General features: G+C 34.9%; 1 protein-coding gene across 1 annotated transcript; it reads right to left on the bottom strand.

The window, feature by feature from the left end:
- Positions 1-4266: 4266 nt before the first annotated feature.
- Positions 4267-6944, bottom strand: LOC139840562 (6,7,8-trihydroxycoumarin synthase-like). Its single transcript, XM_071830825.1, has 2 exons — positions 6039-6944; positions 4267-4875 (listed from the first exon to the last, which is right to left on the bottom strand). The coding sequence occupies exons 1-2, from the start codon at positions 6942-6944 to the stop codon at positions 4267-4269; spliced, it is 1515 nt and encodes a 504-aa protein (XP_071686926.1).
- Between the last annotated feature and the right edge of the window lie 11166 nt (positions 6945-18110).

The raw sequence follows: 18110 nt of genomic DNA, 5'->3' as shown, positions 1-18110 counted from the left end.
GCCTTATCCACTTTCTGCCACGCGAAGGTTTTAGTTTTTGACCCCTCTTCTGCGGCTTTCCCTTTATCTTTCTTTGGCGGTTTGAGGTGATCCAACTTACCCGCACGGAGCGCCTCCAGTACCCGTTCCATCAAGTTTTTACACTTATTCGTATCGTGCCCGTAATCATCGTGAAATTCACAATACTTTGTCTTATCCCGCTTACCAAATTCTGTAAGCGGAGTTGGGACCGCGAAGGTCGCGCATACTGGCTCCGTCGCCAAAATTTCTTTGGGCGTTTTGGATAAGCTTTTAAGAAGCGCATAGTTCTGATTGTTGATGCCGCGCTGATTATTGTTTCGATAATTGCCACTTGATTTCCCTTTATCATTCCTGATAGGACCACCGCTAGGATACCTTCCGCGAGAGTTGTTACCACGATTTTGATCGCGCGAACGATCATCATCGTCCTTCCTCTCGTTGCGTGTGCTAGCTGTTGGAATGTCATTATCTTCGCCACTCCGCATATAATCGTGGCATTCATTAAGCGCATCAGCATAAGTTGTTGGGACTGTATGGCGCAGACGCCTTACCAGTGTTGGATGACGTTCTGAGTTTATACCATGTATGAGTCCGGAAATCTGTTGCTCTGGTTTGAGATTTGGTATACGCAGGCACTCATTAGTATACCTTGTGAGAAATTCGCCCAAAGATTCCTTGGACTTCTGCACGATGTCATGGCATTCAATGTGAGTGCGCTTGCGTGGTCTCTGATTCTGATATTGCAGTAAAAACTTTGTCCGCAGATCCATAAACCCGGCAATACTACCCGCCGGCAACTTATTAAACCACTCACGAGCAATACCCTGTAGTGTCATAGGAAATATCTGACACGCAACCGGATCCACCCAGCCTTGAGTGCGCATTGCGCCTTCGAAGCGCTGTAAAAAATCATCTGGATCGGTCAGGCCATTGTAAGTACCCAACGTGCTAGGTATCTTTGGTGCTGATGGAAACGGGTAGGCGGATATATGCGGAGGAAACTTGTCAAAGGTAGTCGGTAGCTCGAAGGGTGGTTTAACAGGATCCCCTTTCAAATTTGCAAAGAAACGCTTCATCATGTCCTGAACAAAGTCAGGTTGTGAAAATAAGTGAACCATATCGGGAGGTGCGGCCTGCATGAATTGACTTGCAAGATTTGCCTGCCCTTGAACATTTTGCCAAGGTTGACCCTGCGTCTGCGGATATGACCAAGGCTGCTGCGTTGGAAAAGAGGGATAACTTGAAGACGCAGAGTACACAGGTGGCTGTAAAGGAAGCGAAACCTGTGGCGCAGATATCTGCGAAACTTGAGGATACACACTTAAAAGCCCAACTGTATGCGCTGTGCTTTGCTGCTGCGCTGTTATCGGCGCCCAATGAGAGTTCGCATCTGGGATGACCCCAAATCCCCAACTATTAAGTAACGCCTGCGCATCCGCAGGAGTTAAAAATTGTGAAACTGGGCGCGGTGGTTGCCAAGGTTGCAACGGTGTAAATGACGAATTCTGCTGAATGCTCTGCGTATGCAGAGGTATTGAAACAGTGGTACTGTAAATAGGTACCTGGCCGCAGCAAACCACATGCGGCCCCGTTGTTCCACCGCCAACGCCTGCAAAGATGACCCTTGGATCCACTGTCGAAAAGTCCAGCCGCGTGGTTGTGACTGGTGAGTTTGCTCTTGGCGGTGTGACCCCGTCTGAATATATCGGCTTGTACCTCTGAAAGGGTTCGCCGGATATAGGTGGAGGGTATATCGTGTATCCCGCCTGAATAGCGGCCTCCGTAGTCATAACCGGTGTATGTTGACTACCAGACGGTGCGTTCTGAACATCTGTTTGGGTATGTTCCGATGATTCCTCGGAAGTCATGATACTGTTAAAGAAAAAATTCAAAAACTTTGTAAATAACGAGTCATACAATTCAAAACCTTAAAAGAAAAAGCAATTAAACAGTCTTGAATTAATTCGACTCTCAATGAAAGCACCACTTGATCATGCATATTTTAACCGAGGGGTGTTAACATGCTTGCTCAACGTAAAGGAGGGGTTTAAGGATCTTAGAACGTGGCTCTCCGGTCCGGCTACCGTGAATAACCCTGGCCGACATGATGATGTCGGCGGGGTGGCCACGTGATTAAGTCCACCTTCGATGACGTCCGTCGATCAGAAGGCCCCAAGCAAGGTTGTAGGTACCAGTTAATAAAGAACTCACCTGTTAACCTTTAGAAGATGATAGAGGATGTAAGTTACGTAGGATGTGTGGTAGAAGATGGCTACGTAACGTGGTATGTTGCTAACGACGATTAGGGTTTGTATTTATAGGCAAACCCTAATTCTAGAACCGTCATAGGATAGTGATAATCGTTTCCATAACCATCTCCCCCGAATCACGGATATAATTATGGAAAAGATATTTGCTCAACCGCCGTAAAGGGACCAGATACGGATCCGCATGCCGCATGACGCATGAGAGCACCCCGCATACGCACCATAGCGCATGCCCGTGTGTATGTTACATGCACATGCGGGCTGCGGTATCATTATATATATATATATATATATATATATATATATATATATATATATATATATATATATATATATATATATATATATATATAGCACATTTTTGATGATGCAACTCTATCTAGCCTGTCTCATCAGTTGGAGCAACTTGTTCTAATCAAGATAACATCTTTATTTGACGGCTGCTTAAAAAAAAAATAAAAGAAAACAAACTTATTCAATTATCAAAATTTTCTAACATAAATACACACACATATTTTATTCAGTTATCATATTTTATAATTACAATTCATTTATTTAATCACTGTAATATTTTCAAAAAACAATTTCATGATAAATGGATTCCTTATCTACTTACTTAACAAGAAACTCGTGAGCATATTTGTTAAAGTATAGATTAGGGTCAGGCCCAAGTTCGATTGTGGGCTTGGGTCCGTTATGTTTTCTAAGTTTATGCCCTCTATAAATAGGGCTAATATTATGAATAATAATTCACGGGGTATTCATTATGTAACATGGTATCCGAGCCATATGATCCTGGTGGAACCACTTCCTTCACCACCACCGTATGTGTTTCTTCTTTTGTATTCTATCGTTTCTACCGTCGTAGTTGAACACAAGCTCTCTCTACCTTTATCAATGAGAAAAAAAAACTAGCGGTCATAACCTCTATCCTCTGTTTTCTTTTTTTGCTAATCCCATCTTTATTTCTTTTATCATGATCGTATGATCCTTGTAGCCGCCACATGTCTTCTATTTTGTTATCAACCATTACTTTAATTGCATCTACGAATGTTTATTTCCAATAATTTTTCAGATCCGCTCAAAGTTGAAGTTCATAGCCAACCAACACAAATTGCCTTCTTTTAATTTCATTATTTCTTATTAATTACTCCGTATTAGCTATTTATTATTAGCTTGAATTTTTATTATTATTTTTGTCTCTTCTCTTGAATATGCTTATTACAAAGTGACAGCAAAGTCCCTGCCTCTTTATTATTTCAGATCAAATTGCTTCTCATCTTGTTTGCTTTTATATAATAAAACTATGAATAAACTAATCGGCGTGGGGCTGAGCCGCCTAGGTTGACTAGGTTCCAAACCCCGAAAAAAAGAGGAATATACAAAAAAAAGAAAAAAAAAAACTCTCTTTTGCAGCGTTGAAGATGACCGTTATCGTCGACAAAAGTTCTATGCCCAAGTCCTGCTCAATCCTTAGGCAAAGCAAGCCACGGCGTACAAGAAAAAAAAACGCTACGGAAAAGGAATACGCAGTCAAGCAATATGCAACCAAATCCGCGAATATCTGTCTATTTGATGCATCAAGCAAGAAAAAAAGTTATTTTTATTTGTTTATTTTTTATTTAGCGTTACATTTCAGTCCGAACTTTCGTGATTTCACCTTTCGGACTGCGGGGGAGTGTTAAAGTATAGATTAGGGTCAGGCCCAAGTCCGATTGTGGGCTTGGGTCCGTTATGTTTTCTAGGTTTATGCCCTCTATAAATAGGGCTAATATTATGAATAATAATTCACGGGGTATTCATTATGTAACAAATATTCATTAAATACGTGATAACGCCCCTTAAAGAACTAGTTAGAATTACAAAATAACAAGACTCAATAAACTTTTCAACACTAAAGTCGGAAAGCGAGTCAAAAACTCGAACCCGAAAAAAAAAAAAGACTCAATAAACTTTTCAACACTAAACACTACTACTACTAACTACTATACACTTTATTAGCGAATAATCGAAGCGAATGCTTCTTATGTGAAACGGTCCCAGGAGTCGTTAAAGTATCGATATCTTTCATTTCATCAGGTAACTTCCAATCAAACATGTAAACAAGATTCGCAAGAGCCAATTCAACTGTCGTAACTCCTAACGATATTCCAGGACACCCTCTTCGACCAGAACCAAATGGGATCAACTCGAAATTTGAACCTTTGTAGTCAATACCACTTTCTATGAACCTCTCTGGATCAAACTCATCGGGTCGATCCCAACATTTAGGGTCTCGACCTATGGCCCATGCGTTCACGTACACTAGAGTCTTTTTCGGTATTTCATATTTGTCTAAAACACATGTGTCTCTTGATTCACGTGCGATTAAAAGTGGTACAACTGGGTGTAATCTAAGTGTCTCTTTGATTACAGCTTTCAGATATTCGAGGTTATAGAGATCGTCTTCGTGCACTCTTCCTTTGTTTCCAACCACGTTCCTCACTTCTTGTTGAACTTTCTTTAACAAATTTGGGTTCTTGATCAACAAAGTCATTGCCCATTCCACAGTTGAAGCACTTGTTTCTATCCCTCCTAGCAATATATTCTGCAAAGTTGAAACATGGTACGTTATGGCATAACCGATTTGAATAAACATCTAGAGATAATACAGAAATGATCACTAGGGTGTGTTTGAGTGAAGCTAGCTAGTAGCGAGAACTTATAGCTGAAATCGGTAATCGAACTTTATATTTTAAGCTAGAAGCTAGAAGCTAGTATGAGTTTGTGTTTTTTAAGCATTTGGTAAACTAACCGAACTGCCTTTAATCCCTCAAATTGATATAAAATGATGATAAGGATAAAAAGTAAATGATATATACAGATATAAGGGGTAACAATGTAAAACTTTTTGTAAGCTCTTAACTTTTTTTTTCAAGATTATTTTAAGTAGCTTATATTTGTCGAGAGCTTATCTTTTCCTTAAATTTTTAAAATTAAAATTTTTATACTACTAAACAAAACTAGAAGCCTAAGTGTATATATAAAAAAACTAGGATGTCAAAGTTGGCCAAGAAATTGGCCCAATTTAACACAAGTTATCTAAAATAGTTCTTGAAAGTAAAGAATCGTTGGGTGACTGATATGTGGTGTACTTAGCCAACTTTTAGTACTCCCTCCGTTCCATATTTATTGTCACCAGACAAAAAACACACAGTTTTAGGAAATTCCACTAACTTCATTTCTCCACCAATGAAATATTTTCTCTCTCCAGATCCACCAATGAAATATAATCTTTCCTTTCTATTTATGGAAATGGACAATTAATTTGGGACATTCCAAAATGAAATAATGGACAATAATATAGGGACGGAGGGAGTATTAACTACTCCCATTCTAAATTAACAGTCGTGTTTTACTTTTTAGAGTCTTTATTTCATAACTTTGACATTAAATAACTTTTTTTGTTACGTAGTATATAATATTTCATAAAAGTCATACTAAATGAAAACACCCGTAAAACTTAATTCGTTCATATAAATTTCATTAAATATTTTTTAACACAAAAAAGTTATCAAAAATCAAAATTAAGAAATAAAGACTTTAAAAAGTCAAAACATAACTATTATTAATTTAGTATGTAGGTACTATCATCTTTCAATAGTAGTAGTAGGCCAGGAGTAATTAAAATTTAAATTTAAAGGACAAGGTAAAGTGTGACCTTTTGAATTAATAAAAGAATAATTCAAAACAAAAGAGTGAGTGAATTACCATGAGCACTGCTTTGATATGTTCAAAAGTAAGATAAGAATCTTTATCTTCCTTGAGTTTAAGTAAGATATCAACCATGTCCTCTTGCATGTTATTCTGTTTCTTCTGATTTATATGCTCATCAATGAGATCTTGATACAACTCATCCATGTCTTTAAAGGTGTTTTCAAGTTTAGCAATACTTCCATTGAGTTTATCAAGCCAACCCATCAAAGGAAAATGATCTCGATAATAAAAGTTAGCGAACGAGGCTTGACATTGTAACAAAAGCTCATGAAATCGCGCCATTTCTTTCTTTTCGGCATCATAAGTAAATGGCCTTTTTCCAAAAGCCATTCTATATGTAATATTACTTGTTAAAATCATCAAAATTTCACTCAAATTTACTACTTGTTTAGTTGAAACTCGAGTTTTCAATGAACCAATCATCTTAAACACTTCTTCTTCACGAATATAACGAAATGAATTAACTTGTTTCATCGAAAACAAATGAAGTGTGCAAGTTTTCCTCATTTGTCTCCAATACTCATTATAAGGTGAAAAGACTATATCTTTATTGTCATATGATAACTTTTGTAGGCCGGTTAACAAGGGCCTGTTGCAAAAGATCAAATCTTTGGTTTTCAACACTTCTTTAGCCATTGCGGCTGACGAAACAACTAGGGTTTGGACGAAACCAAGACGTAAGGACATTAACGGCCCATAATGTTTTGAAAGACGCCATAAGTTGTGTGATAGGTTTGACGTGTCGAGTTCGTGTAGGTTTCCAATTATGGGAAGTCCAGGAGGTCCTGGCGGAAGAGGGCGGCAGTTTTTTAACGAAAAGTTTCTAAATTTGGGAAGGATGATGAATATGAAACAAAAAATGAGAGGTGATATTGATAGCATGATAAGAAATGAGATCATTGTTATATTTTTTAAGCTTGTAGATGTTGAAGAGCAAAATGTTATTATGTTAATAATAGAGTACCTGATTTATATATGTTTGCATGCATATATATAATATATGTCATGATGGGCAAAATAAAGGATAAATTTAAGATAGATCATTCTGCTGCACGCAAGCATGTTATGCACCGCTCCATTAGATCGAATAGAAGGTTGACAGATCACCGGTTCCAGTTGAGACCACATTGTAGATTCGATATGGTTGGATATAGAGTCTAAGTGAGTCAAGCTACTCACAAGTGAAAATGAGAACACCTGTAACGGCGCACCAAAATCGCCGCTAAAAGGCCACTAAACTACAAAATATTCAACGCCTATCTCAATTTTGGCTAAACATTGTCTTTTATACGGTGCAATTCGCCGCAAAAGTGTGCCACATTTGATTTTGTATTATCATTTGTAAATTTAAATAAAAAAGTTTTCGGTCAGAACATGTGCTTACTTTTTGCGACACACACTATCGCCGCGATTGTTATTTTCCTTTTCTTTTAAATTATTTCCCTCTAAGCTAAAAACAATTCCCGCCAACTCTTTTGCGGCGGTGTTCATTGCTATACGTAATAAGAGTATTATTATTATTATTATTATTATTATTATTATTATTATTATTATTATTATTATTATTATTATTATTATTATTATTATTTTTGTGCGTCGTTATCTGCTTGAGCTTGATTTGATTTGATTCGAGCATAACTTAGCTTAAACTGGAATTTAAACAATTGATTTTAATTTTGTTTAATTTATGAAATTTGGTGTTCACTTCTTAAATCGTACTCGAATAAACTCATGATGATTAGTTTAACGTGGACACAGTTTGACTGGAATAAATAAGTTAATGAGATTTATTATAGTCGTTTGTTGAGTTAAAAATGACACATTTTGGTAAATTAGTAATGCAAAACTCGAACTCGGAAGCCTCTCGCAAGGGCAGACGTTGACTTGTAAGGGCGTAGATCTCGGTTTTGGTTATAAGTATTGAGAATATAATTTCTATAAATAAGTTTCCTAGTTACAATAGGATTAGTTTACTTTTCCTTGAAGGTTAAGTTTAATGTTTGGTTATAAATACCAATGTATTCCTAAAGTTTAATCAATAAGAAAATTACGTTTATCAAATTTAACATGGTATCAGAGCAAAAGATCCAAACCCAAAATAAACTTAAAAAAAAAAAAAACCCCCGTCCGTCAGACCAAAATTCACAAAATCAATTAACCCATCTATTGATTCATCAATTCACCAGAGGAATCGATTGATCACCAATCAAATCAACTTTCAATAAATCAAAACCCTAAGTCTGTTAATCGCACAGATTCTTTCACACAAACACAATCATCATCTTCAACACAACAATCAATATAAACTGCATTAACAGTTTGTTAATTACAAACCCTCAAGAACCAAATTCTTTTCTTTTCATTAATTGAAACAAGAATCATGGCATGCGACGAAGGGAGTAGCAATAAAATCCTTGGTATGTCTTCTCCTTACTTCTTAACACCGTCTGATCATCCCGGATTAAATTTTGTTGGGGATAATCTTCTTAAAGATAGCAACTATAGCGATTGGAAAGAGGAGATGATGAACGCTCTATATGCTAAGAATAAAATTGGCTTTGTAGATGGATCGATTCCAATTCCAAACGAGGGATCAAATGATCTAATGAATTGGAAGAGGTGTAATGCTATGGTAAAAGGTGAAATGTCTCATTCTTATTGATTAAAAACGTTCCATATTAATTGATTTCGTTGCGAGGTTTTGACCTCTATATGAGACGTTTTTCAAAGACTGCATTCATTTTAAAACAAACCATAACCTTTATTTCATAAATAAAGGTTTAAAAAGCTTTATGTAGATTATCAAATAATGATAATCTAAAATATCCTGTTTACACACGACCATTACATAATGGTTTACAATACAAATATGTTACATCGAAATCAGTTTCTTGAATGCAGTTTTTACACAATATCATACAAACATGGACTCCAAATCTTGTCCTTATTTTAGTATGCAACAGCGGAAGCTCTTAGTATTCACCTGAGAATAAACATGCTTTAAACGTCAACAAAAATGTTGGTGAGTTATAGGTTTAACCTATAAATATCAAATCGTAACAATAGACCACAAGATTTCATATTTCAATACACATCCCATACATAGAGATAAAAATCATTCATATGGTGAACACCTGGTAACCGACATTAACAAGATGCATATATAAGAATATCCCCATCATTCCGGGACACCCTTCGGATATGATATAAATTTCGAAGTACTAAAGCATCCGGTACTTTGGATGGGGTTTGTTAGGCCCAATAGATCTATCTTTAGGATTCGCGTCAATTAGGGTGTCTATTCCCTAATTCTTAGATTACCAGACTTAATAAAAAGGGGCATATTCGATTTCGATAATTCAACCATAGAATGTAGTTTCACGTACTTGTGTCTATTTTGTAAATCATTTATAAAACCTGCATGTATTCTCATCCCAAAAATATTAGATTTTAAAAGTGGGACTATAACTCAATTTCACAGATTTTTACTTCATCGGGAAGTAAGACTTGGCCACTGGTTGATTCACGAACCTATAACAATATATACATATATATCAAAGTATGTTCAAAATATATTTACAACACTTTTAATATATTTTGATGTTTTAAGTTTATTAAGTCAGCTGTCCTCGTTAGTAACCTACAACTAGTTGTCCACAGTTAGATGTACAGAAATAAATCGATAAATATTATCTTGAATCAATCCACGACCCAGTGTATACGTATCTCAGTATTGAACACAACTCAAACTATATATATTTTGGAATCAACCTCAACCCTGTATAGCTAACTCCAACATTCACATATAGAGTGTCTATGGTTGTTCCGAAATATATATAGATGTGTCGACATGATAGGTCGAAACATTGTATACGTGTCTATGGTATCTCAAGATTACATAATATACAATACAAGTTGATTAAGTTATGGTTGGAATAGATTTGTTACCAATTTTCACGTAGCTAAAATGAGAAAAATTGTCCAATCTTGTTTTACCCATAACTTCTTCATTTTAAATCCGTTTTGAGTGAATCAAATTGCTATGGTTTCATATTGAACTCTATTTTATGAATCTAAACAGAAAAAGTATAGGTTTATAGTCGGAAAAATAAGTTACAAGTCGTTTTTGTAAAGGTAGTCATTTCAGTCGAAAGAACGACGTCTAGATGACCATTTTAGAAAACATACTTCCACTTTGAGTTTAACCATAATTTTTGGATATAGTTTCATGTTCATAATAAAAATCATTTTCTCAGAATAACAACTTTTAAATCAAAGTTTATCATAGTTTTTAATTAACTAACCCAAAACAGCCCGCGGTGTTACTACGACGGCGTAAATCCGGTTTTACGGTGTTTTTCGTGTTTCCAGGTTTTAAATCATTAAGTTAGCATATCATATAGATATAGAACATTTGTTTAGTTGATTTTAAAAGTCAAGTTAGAAGGATTAACTTTTGTTTGCGAACAAGTTTAAAATTAACTAAACTATGTTATAGTGATTACAAGTTTAAACCTTCGAATAAGATAGCTTTATATGTATGAATCGAATGATGTTATGAACATCATTACTACCTTAAGTTACTTGGATAAACCTACTGGAAAAGAGAAAAATGGATCTAGCTTCTACGGATCCTTGGATGGCTCGAAGTTCTTGAAGCAGAATCATGACACGAAAACAAGTTCAAGTAAGATCATCACTTGAAATAAGATTGTTATAGTTATAGAAATTGAACCAAAGTTTGAATATGATTATTAACTTGTATTAGAATGATAACCTACTGTAAGAAATAAAGATTTCTTGAGGTTGGATGATCACCTTACAAGATTGGAAGTGAGCTAGCAAACTTGAAAGTATTCTTGATTTTATGTAACTAGAACTTGTAGAATTTATGAAGAACACTTAGAACTTGAAGATAGAACTTGAGAGAGATCAATTAGATGAAGAAAATTGAAGAATGAAAGTGTTTGTAGGTGTTTTTGGTCGTTGGTGTATGGATTAGATATAAATGATATGTAATTTTGTTTTCATGTAAATAAGTCATGAATGATTACTCATATTTTTGTAATTTTATGAGATATTTCATGCTAGTTGCCAAATGATGGTTCCCACATATGTTAGGTGACTCACATGGGCTGCTAAGAGATGATCATTGGAGTGTATATACCAATAGTACATACATCTAAAAGCTGTGTATTGTACGAGTACGAATACGGGTGCATACGAGTAGAATTGTTGATGAAACTGAACGAGGATGTAATTGTAAGCATTTTTGTTAAGTAGAAGTTTTTTGATAAGTGTATTGAAGTCTTTCAAAAGTGTATAAATACATATTAAAACACTACATGTATATACATTTTAACTGAGTCGTTAAGTCATCGTTAGTCGTTACATGTAAGTGTTGTTTTGAAACCTTTAGGTTAACGATCTTGTTAAATGTTGTTAACCCAATGTTTATAAAATCAAATGAGATTTTAAATTATTATATTATCATGATATTATCATGTATGAATATCTCTTAATATGATATATATACATTAAATGTCTTTACAACGATAATCGTTACATATATGTCTCGTTTAAAAATCATTAAGTTGGTAGTCTTGTTTTTACATATGTAGTTCATTGTTAATATACTTAATGATATGTTTACTTATCATAGTATCATGTTAACTATATATATATCCATATATATGTCATCATATAGTTTTTACAAGTTTTAACATTCGTGAATCACCGGTCAACTTGGGTGGTCAATTGTCTATATGAAACATATTTCAATTAATCAAGTCTTAACAAGTTTGATTGCTTAACATGTTGGAAACATTTAATCATGTAAATATTAATCTCAATTAATATATATAAACATGGAAAAGTTCGGGTCACTACAAAAGGATGGCTTGTTAGTTCTATGACAAAAGAAATCAAAACTAGTGTGAAATATGCAGTGACTTCTAGAGATATCTGGGTAGACCTTCAAGAAAGATTTGATAGAGAAAACGCTCCAAGAGTGTATGAATTACGAAGGACAATCACTATGGTTCACCAAGAAAATCAATCCGTTTCAAAATATTATACGAAACTCAGGTGCGTGTGGGATGAAATTTAGTCAATAAGCCCTATGCCAACATGTTCTTGCATTGGTTGTAAATGTGAATTAGGAAAGGCATTAATGGTTATGCGTGATAAGGAACGTTTATACGATTTCTTGATGGGTTTGAATGAAGAATATGGCACTTTAAGAACCCAAATATTAAGTACCAATCCATTACCTACTGTTGGTGCAGCGTTTCACCTAGTGAGCCAAGACGAGCAACAAAAACAAATAGGGATCACACGCAACAAAAGTAATGAAGCAGCTGCGTTTCAAGCTTTTGGCTGTAACACACGAACTCAGTCAAAAACCAATAATCGGAATTGGAACCGGAGAGATAATTGGGACAAAAGTGAAATTTGCACTTACTGTCAAAAGGAAAGGCACACCGAAGAAGGTTGTTTCGAACTTATCGGATATCCTGACTGGTGGACCAAGAAATCAGCAAGTTCAAAAAGCCAATCAAATCGTTTTAAAAATCAACCTCGGGATGCAGCAGTACACGATGACAACTGTGACGACCCGGGAATTTCCGACCAAATTTAAACTTAATCTTAATATGATTTCGACACGATAAGCAAAGTCGGTAATGTTGAGTCTCGAAAGTTGTGAACTATTTTCATGGATTCATTTAACCCTTGACTATTCCCGACGATTCACGAACCACTATTGAAATGTCCCGTTCTTATTGATTAAAAACGTTCCATATTAATTGATTTCGTTGCGAGGTTTTGACCTCTATATGAGACGTTTTTCAAAGACTGCATTCATTTTAAAACAAACCATAACCTTTATTTCATCAATAAAGGTTTAAAAAGCTTTACGTAGATTATCAAATAATGATAATCTAAAATATCCTGTTTACACACGACCATTACATAATGGTTTACAATACAAATATGTTACAACAAAATAAGTTTCTTGAATGCAGTTTTTACACAATATCATACAAGCATGGACTCCAAATCTCGTCCTTATTTAAGTATGCGACAGCGGAAGCTCTTAATAATCACCTGAGAATAAACATGCTTAAAACGTCAACAAAAATGTTGGTGAGTTATAGGTTTAACCTATATATATCAAATCATAATAATAGACCACAAGATTTCATATTTCAATACACATCCCATACATAGAGATAAAAATCATTCATATGGTGAACGCATGGTAACCGACATTAACAAGATGCATATATAAGAATATCCCCATCATTCCGGGACACCCTTCGGATATGATATAAATTTCGAAGTACTAAAGCATCTGGTACTTTGGATGGGGTTTGTTAGGCCCAATAGATCTATCTTTAGGATTCGTGTCAATTAGGGTGTCTGTTCCCTAATTCTTAGATTACCATACTTAATAAAAAGGGGCATATTCGATTTAGATAATTCAACCATAGAATGTAGTTTCACGTACTTGTGTCTATTTTGTAAATCATTTATAAAACCTGCATGTATTCTCATCCTAAAAATATTAGATTTTAAAAGTGGGACTATAACTCACTTTCACAGATTTTTACTTCGTCGGGAAGTAAGACTTGGCCACTGGTTGATTCACGAACCTATAACAATATATACATATATATCAAAGTATGTTCAAAATATATTTACAACACTTTTAATATATTTTGATTTTTTAAGTTTATTAAGTCAGCTGTCCTCGTTAGTAACCTACAACTAGTTGTCCACAGTTAGATGTACAGAAATAAATCGATAAATATTATCTTGAATCAATCCACGACCCAGTGTATACGTATCTCAGTATTGATCACAACTCAAACTATATATATTTTGGAATCAACCTCAACCCTGTATAGCTAACTCCAACATTCACATATAGAGTGTCTATGGTTGTTCCGAAATATATATAGATGTGTCGACATGATAGGTCGAAACATTGTATACGTGTCTATGGTATCTCAAGATTACATAATATACAATACAAGTTGATTAAGTTATGGTTGGAATAGATTTGTTACCAATTTTCACGTAGCTAAAATGAGAAAAATTATCCAATCTTGTTTTACCCATAACTTCTTCATTTTAAATCCGTTTTGAGTGAATCAAATTGCTATGGTTTTATATTGAACTCTATTTTATGAATCTAAACAGAAAAAGTATAGGTTTATATTCGTAAAAATAAGTTACAAGTCGTTTTTGTAAAGGTAGTCATTTCAGTCGAAAGAACGACGTCTAGATGACCATTTTAGAAAACATACTTCCACTTTGAGTTTAACCATAATTTTTGGATATAGTTTCATGTTCATAATAAAAATCATTTTCTCAGAATAACAACTTTTAAATCAAAGTTTATCATAGTTTTTAATTAACTAACCCAAAACAGCCCGCGGTGTTACTACGACGGCGTAAATCCGGTTTTACGGTGTTTTTCGTGTTTCCAGGTTTTAAATCATTAAGTTAGCATATCATATAGATATAGAACATGTGTTTAGTTGATTTTAAAAGTCAATTTAGAAGGATTAACTTTTGTTTGCGAACAAGTTTAGAATTAACTAAACTATGTTCTAGTGATTACAAGTTTAAACCTTCAAATAAGATAGCTTTATATGTATGAATCGAATGATGTTATGAACATCATTACTACCTTAAGTTCCTTGGATAAACCTACTGGAAAATAGAAAAATAGATCTAGCTTCAACGGATCCTTGGATGGCTCGAAGTTCTTGAAGCAGAATCATGACACGAAAACAAGTTCAAGTAAGATCATCACTTGAAATAAGATTGTTATAGTTATAGAAATTGAACCAAAGTTTGAATAATTATTACCTTGTATTAGAATGATAACCTACTGTAAGAAACAAAGATTTCTTGAGGTTGGATGATCACCTTACAAGATTGGAAGTGAGCTAGCAAACTTGAAAGTATTCTTGATTTTATGTAACTAGAACTTGTAGAATTTATGAAGAACACTTAGAACTTGAAGATAGAACTTGAGAGAGATCAATTAGATGAATAAAATTGAAGAATGAAAGTGTTTGTAGGTGTTTTTGGTCGTTGGTGTATGGATTAGATATAAAGGATATGTAATTTTGTTTTCATGTAAATAATTCATGAATGATTACTCATATTTTTGTAATTTTATGAGATATTTCATGCTAGTTGCCAAATGATGGTTCCCACATGTGTTAGGTGACTCACATGGGCTGCTAAGAGCTGATCATTGGAGTGTATATACCAATAGTACATACATCTAAAAGCTGTGTATTGTACGAATACGAATACGGGTGCATACGAGTAGAATTGTTGATGAAACTGAACGAGGATGTAATTGTAAGCATTTTTGTTAAGTAGAAGTTTTTTGATAAGTGTATTGAAGTCTTTCAAAAGTGTATAAATACATATTAAAACACTACATGTATATACATTTTAACTGAGTCGTTAAGTCATCGTTAGTCGTTACATGTAAGTGTTGTTTTGAAACCTTTAGGTTAACGATCTTGTTAAATGTTGTTAACCCAATGTTTATAATATCAAATGAGATTTTAAATTATTATATTATCATGATATTATCATGTATGAATATCTCCTAATATGATATATATACATTAAATGTCTTTACAACGATAATCGTTACATATATGTCTCGTTTAAAAATCATTAAGTTAGTAGTCTTGTTTTTACATATGTAGTTCATTGTTAATATACTTAATGATATGTTTACTTATCATAGTATCATGTTAACTATATATATATCCATATATATGTCATCATATAGTTTTTACAAGTTTTAACGTTCGTGAATCACCGGTCAACTTGGGTGGTCAATTGTCTATATGAAACATATTTCAATTAATAAAGTCTTAACAAGTTTGATTGCTTAACATGTTGGAAACATTTAATCATGTAAATATCAATCTCAATTAATATATATAAACATGGAAAAGTTCGGGTCACTACAGTACCTACCCGTTAAATAAATTTCGTCCCGAAATTTTAACCTGTTGAAGGTGTTGACGAATCTTCTGGAAATAGATGCGGGTATTTCTTCTTCATCTGATCTTCATGCTCCCAGGTGAACTCGGGTCCTCTACGAGCATTCCATCGAACCTTAACAATTGGTATCTTGTTTTGCTTAAGTCTTTTAACCTCACGATCCATTATTTCGACGGGTTCTTCGATGAATTGGAGTTTTTCGTTGATTTGGATTTCATCTAACGGAATAGTGAGATCTTCTTTAGCAAAACATTTCTTCAAATTCGAGACGTGGAAAGTGTTATGTACAGTCGCGAGTTGTTGAGGTAACTCAAGTCGGTAAGCTACTGGTCCGACACGATCAATAATCTTGAATGGTCCAATATACCTTGGATTTAATTTCCCTCGTTTACCAAATCGAACAACGCCTTTCCAAGGTGCAACTTTAAGCATGACCATCTCTCCAATTTCAAATTCTATATCTTTTCTTTTAATGTCAGCGTAGCTCTTTTGTCGACTTTGGGCGGTTTTCAACCGTTGTTGAATTTGGATGATCTTTTCGGTAGTTTCTTGTATAATCTCCGGACCCGTAATCTGTCTATCCCCCACTTCACTCCAACAAATTGGAGACCTGCACTTTCTACCATAAAGTGCTTCAAACGGCGCCATCTCAATGCTTGAATGGTAGCTGTTGTTGTAGGAAAATTCTGCTAACGGTAGATGTCGATCCCAACTGTTTCCGAAATCAATAACACATGCTCGTAGCATGTCTTCAAGCGTTTGTATCGTCCTTTCGCTCTGCCCATCAGTTTGTGGATAATAGGCAGTACTCATGTCTAGACGAGTTCCTAATGCTTGCTGTAATGTCTACCAGAATCTTGAAATAAATCTGCCATCCCTATCAGAGATAATAGAGATTGGTATTCCATGTCTGGAGACGACTTCCTTCAAATACAGTCGTGCTAACTTCTCCATCTTGGCATCTTCTCTTATTGGCAGGAAGTGTGCTGATTTGGTGAGACGATCAACTATTACCCAAATAGTATCAAAACCACTTGCAGTCCTTGGCAATTTAGTGATGAAATCCATGGTAATGTTTTCCCATTTCCATTCCGGGATTTCGGGTTGTTGAAGTAGACCTGATGGTTTCTGATGCTCAGCTTTGACCTTAGAACACGTCAAACATTCTCCTACGTATTTAGCAACATCGGCTTTCATACCCGGCCACCAAAAATGTTTCTTAAGATCCTTGTACATCTTCCCCGTTCCAGGATGTATTGAGTATCTGGTTTTATGAGCTTCTCTAAGTACAATTTCTCTCATATCTCCAAATTTTGGTACCCAAATTCTTTCAGCCCTATACCGGGTTCCGTCTTCCCGAATATTAAGATGCTACTCCGATCCTTTGGGTATTTCATCCTTTAAATTTTCCTCTTTTAAAACTCCTTGTTGCGCCTCCTATATTTGAGTAGTAAGGTTATTGTGAATCATTATATTCATAGATTTTACTCGAATGGGTTCTCTGTCCTTTCTGCTCAAGGCGTCGGCTACCACATTTGCCTTCCCCGGGTGGTAACGAATCTCAAAGTCGTAATCATTCAACAATTCAATCCACCTACGCTGCCTCATATTCAGTTGTTTCTGATTAAATATGTGCTGAAGACTTTTGTGGTCGGTATATATAATACTTTTGACCCCATATAAGTAGTGCCTCCAAGTCTTTAATGCAAAAACAACCGCGCCTAATTCCAAATCATGCGTCGTATAATTTTGCTCGTGAATCTTCAATTGTCTAGACGCATAAGCAATCACCTTCGTTCGTTGCATTAATACACAACCGAGACCTTGCTTTGATGCGTCACAATAAATCACAAAATCATCATTCCCTTCAGGCAATGACAATATAGGTGCCGTAGTTAGCTTTTTCTTCAATAACTGAAACGCTTTCTCTTGTTCATCATTCCATTCAAATTTCTTCCCTTTATGCGTTAATGCAGTCAAGGGTTTTGCTATTCTGGAAAAGTCTTGGATGAACCTTCT

The sequence above is a fragment of the Rutidosis leptorrhynchoides genome, chromosome 4, assembly GCF_046630445.1.
Source record: "Rutidosis leptorrhynchoides isolate AG116_Rl617_1_P2 chromosome 4, CSIRO_AGI_Rlap_v1, whole genome shotgun sequence".
Taxonomy (NCBI): domain Eukaryota; kingdom Viridiplantae; phylum Streptophyta; class Magnoliopsida; order Asterales; family Asteraceae; genus Rutidosis; species Rutidosis leptorrhynchoides.
Note: the sequence above shows the minus strand (reverse complement) of the source record. Positions and strands in the feature narration are given on the sequence as shown.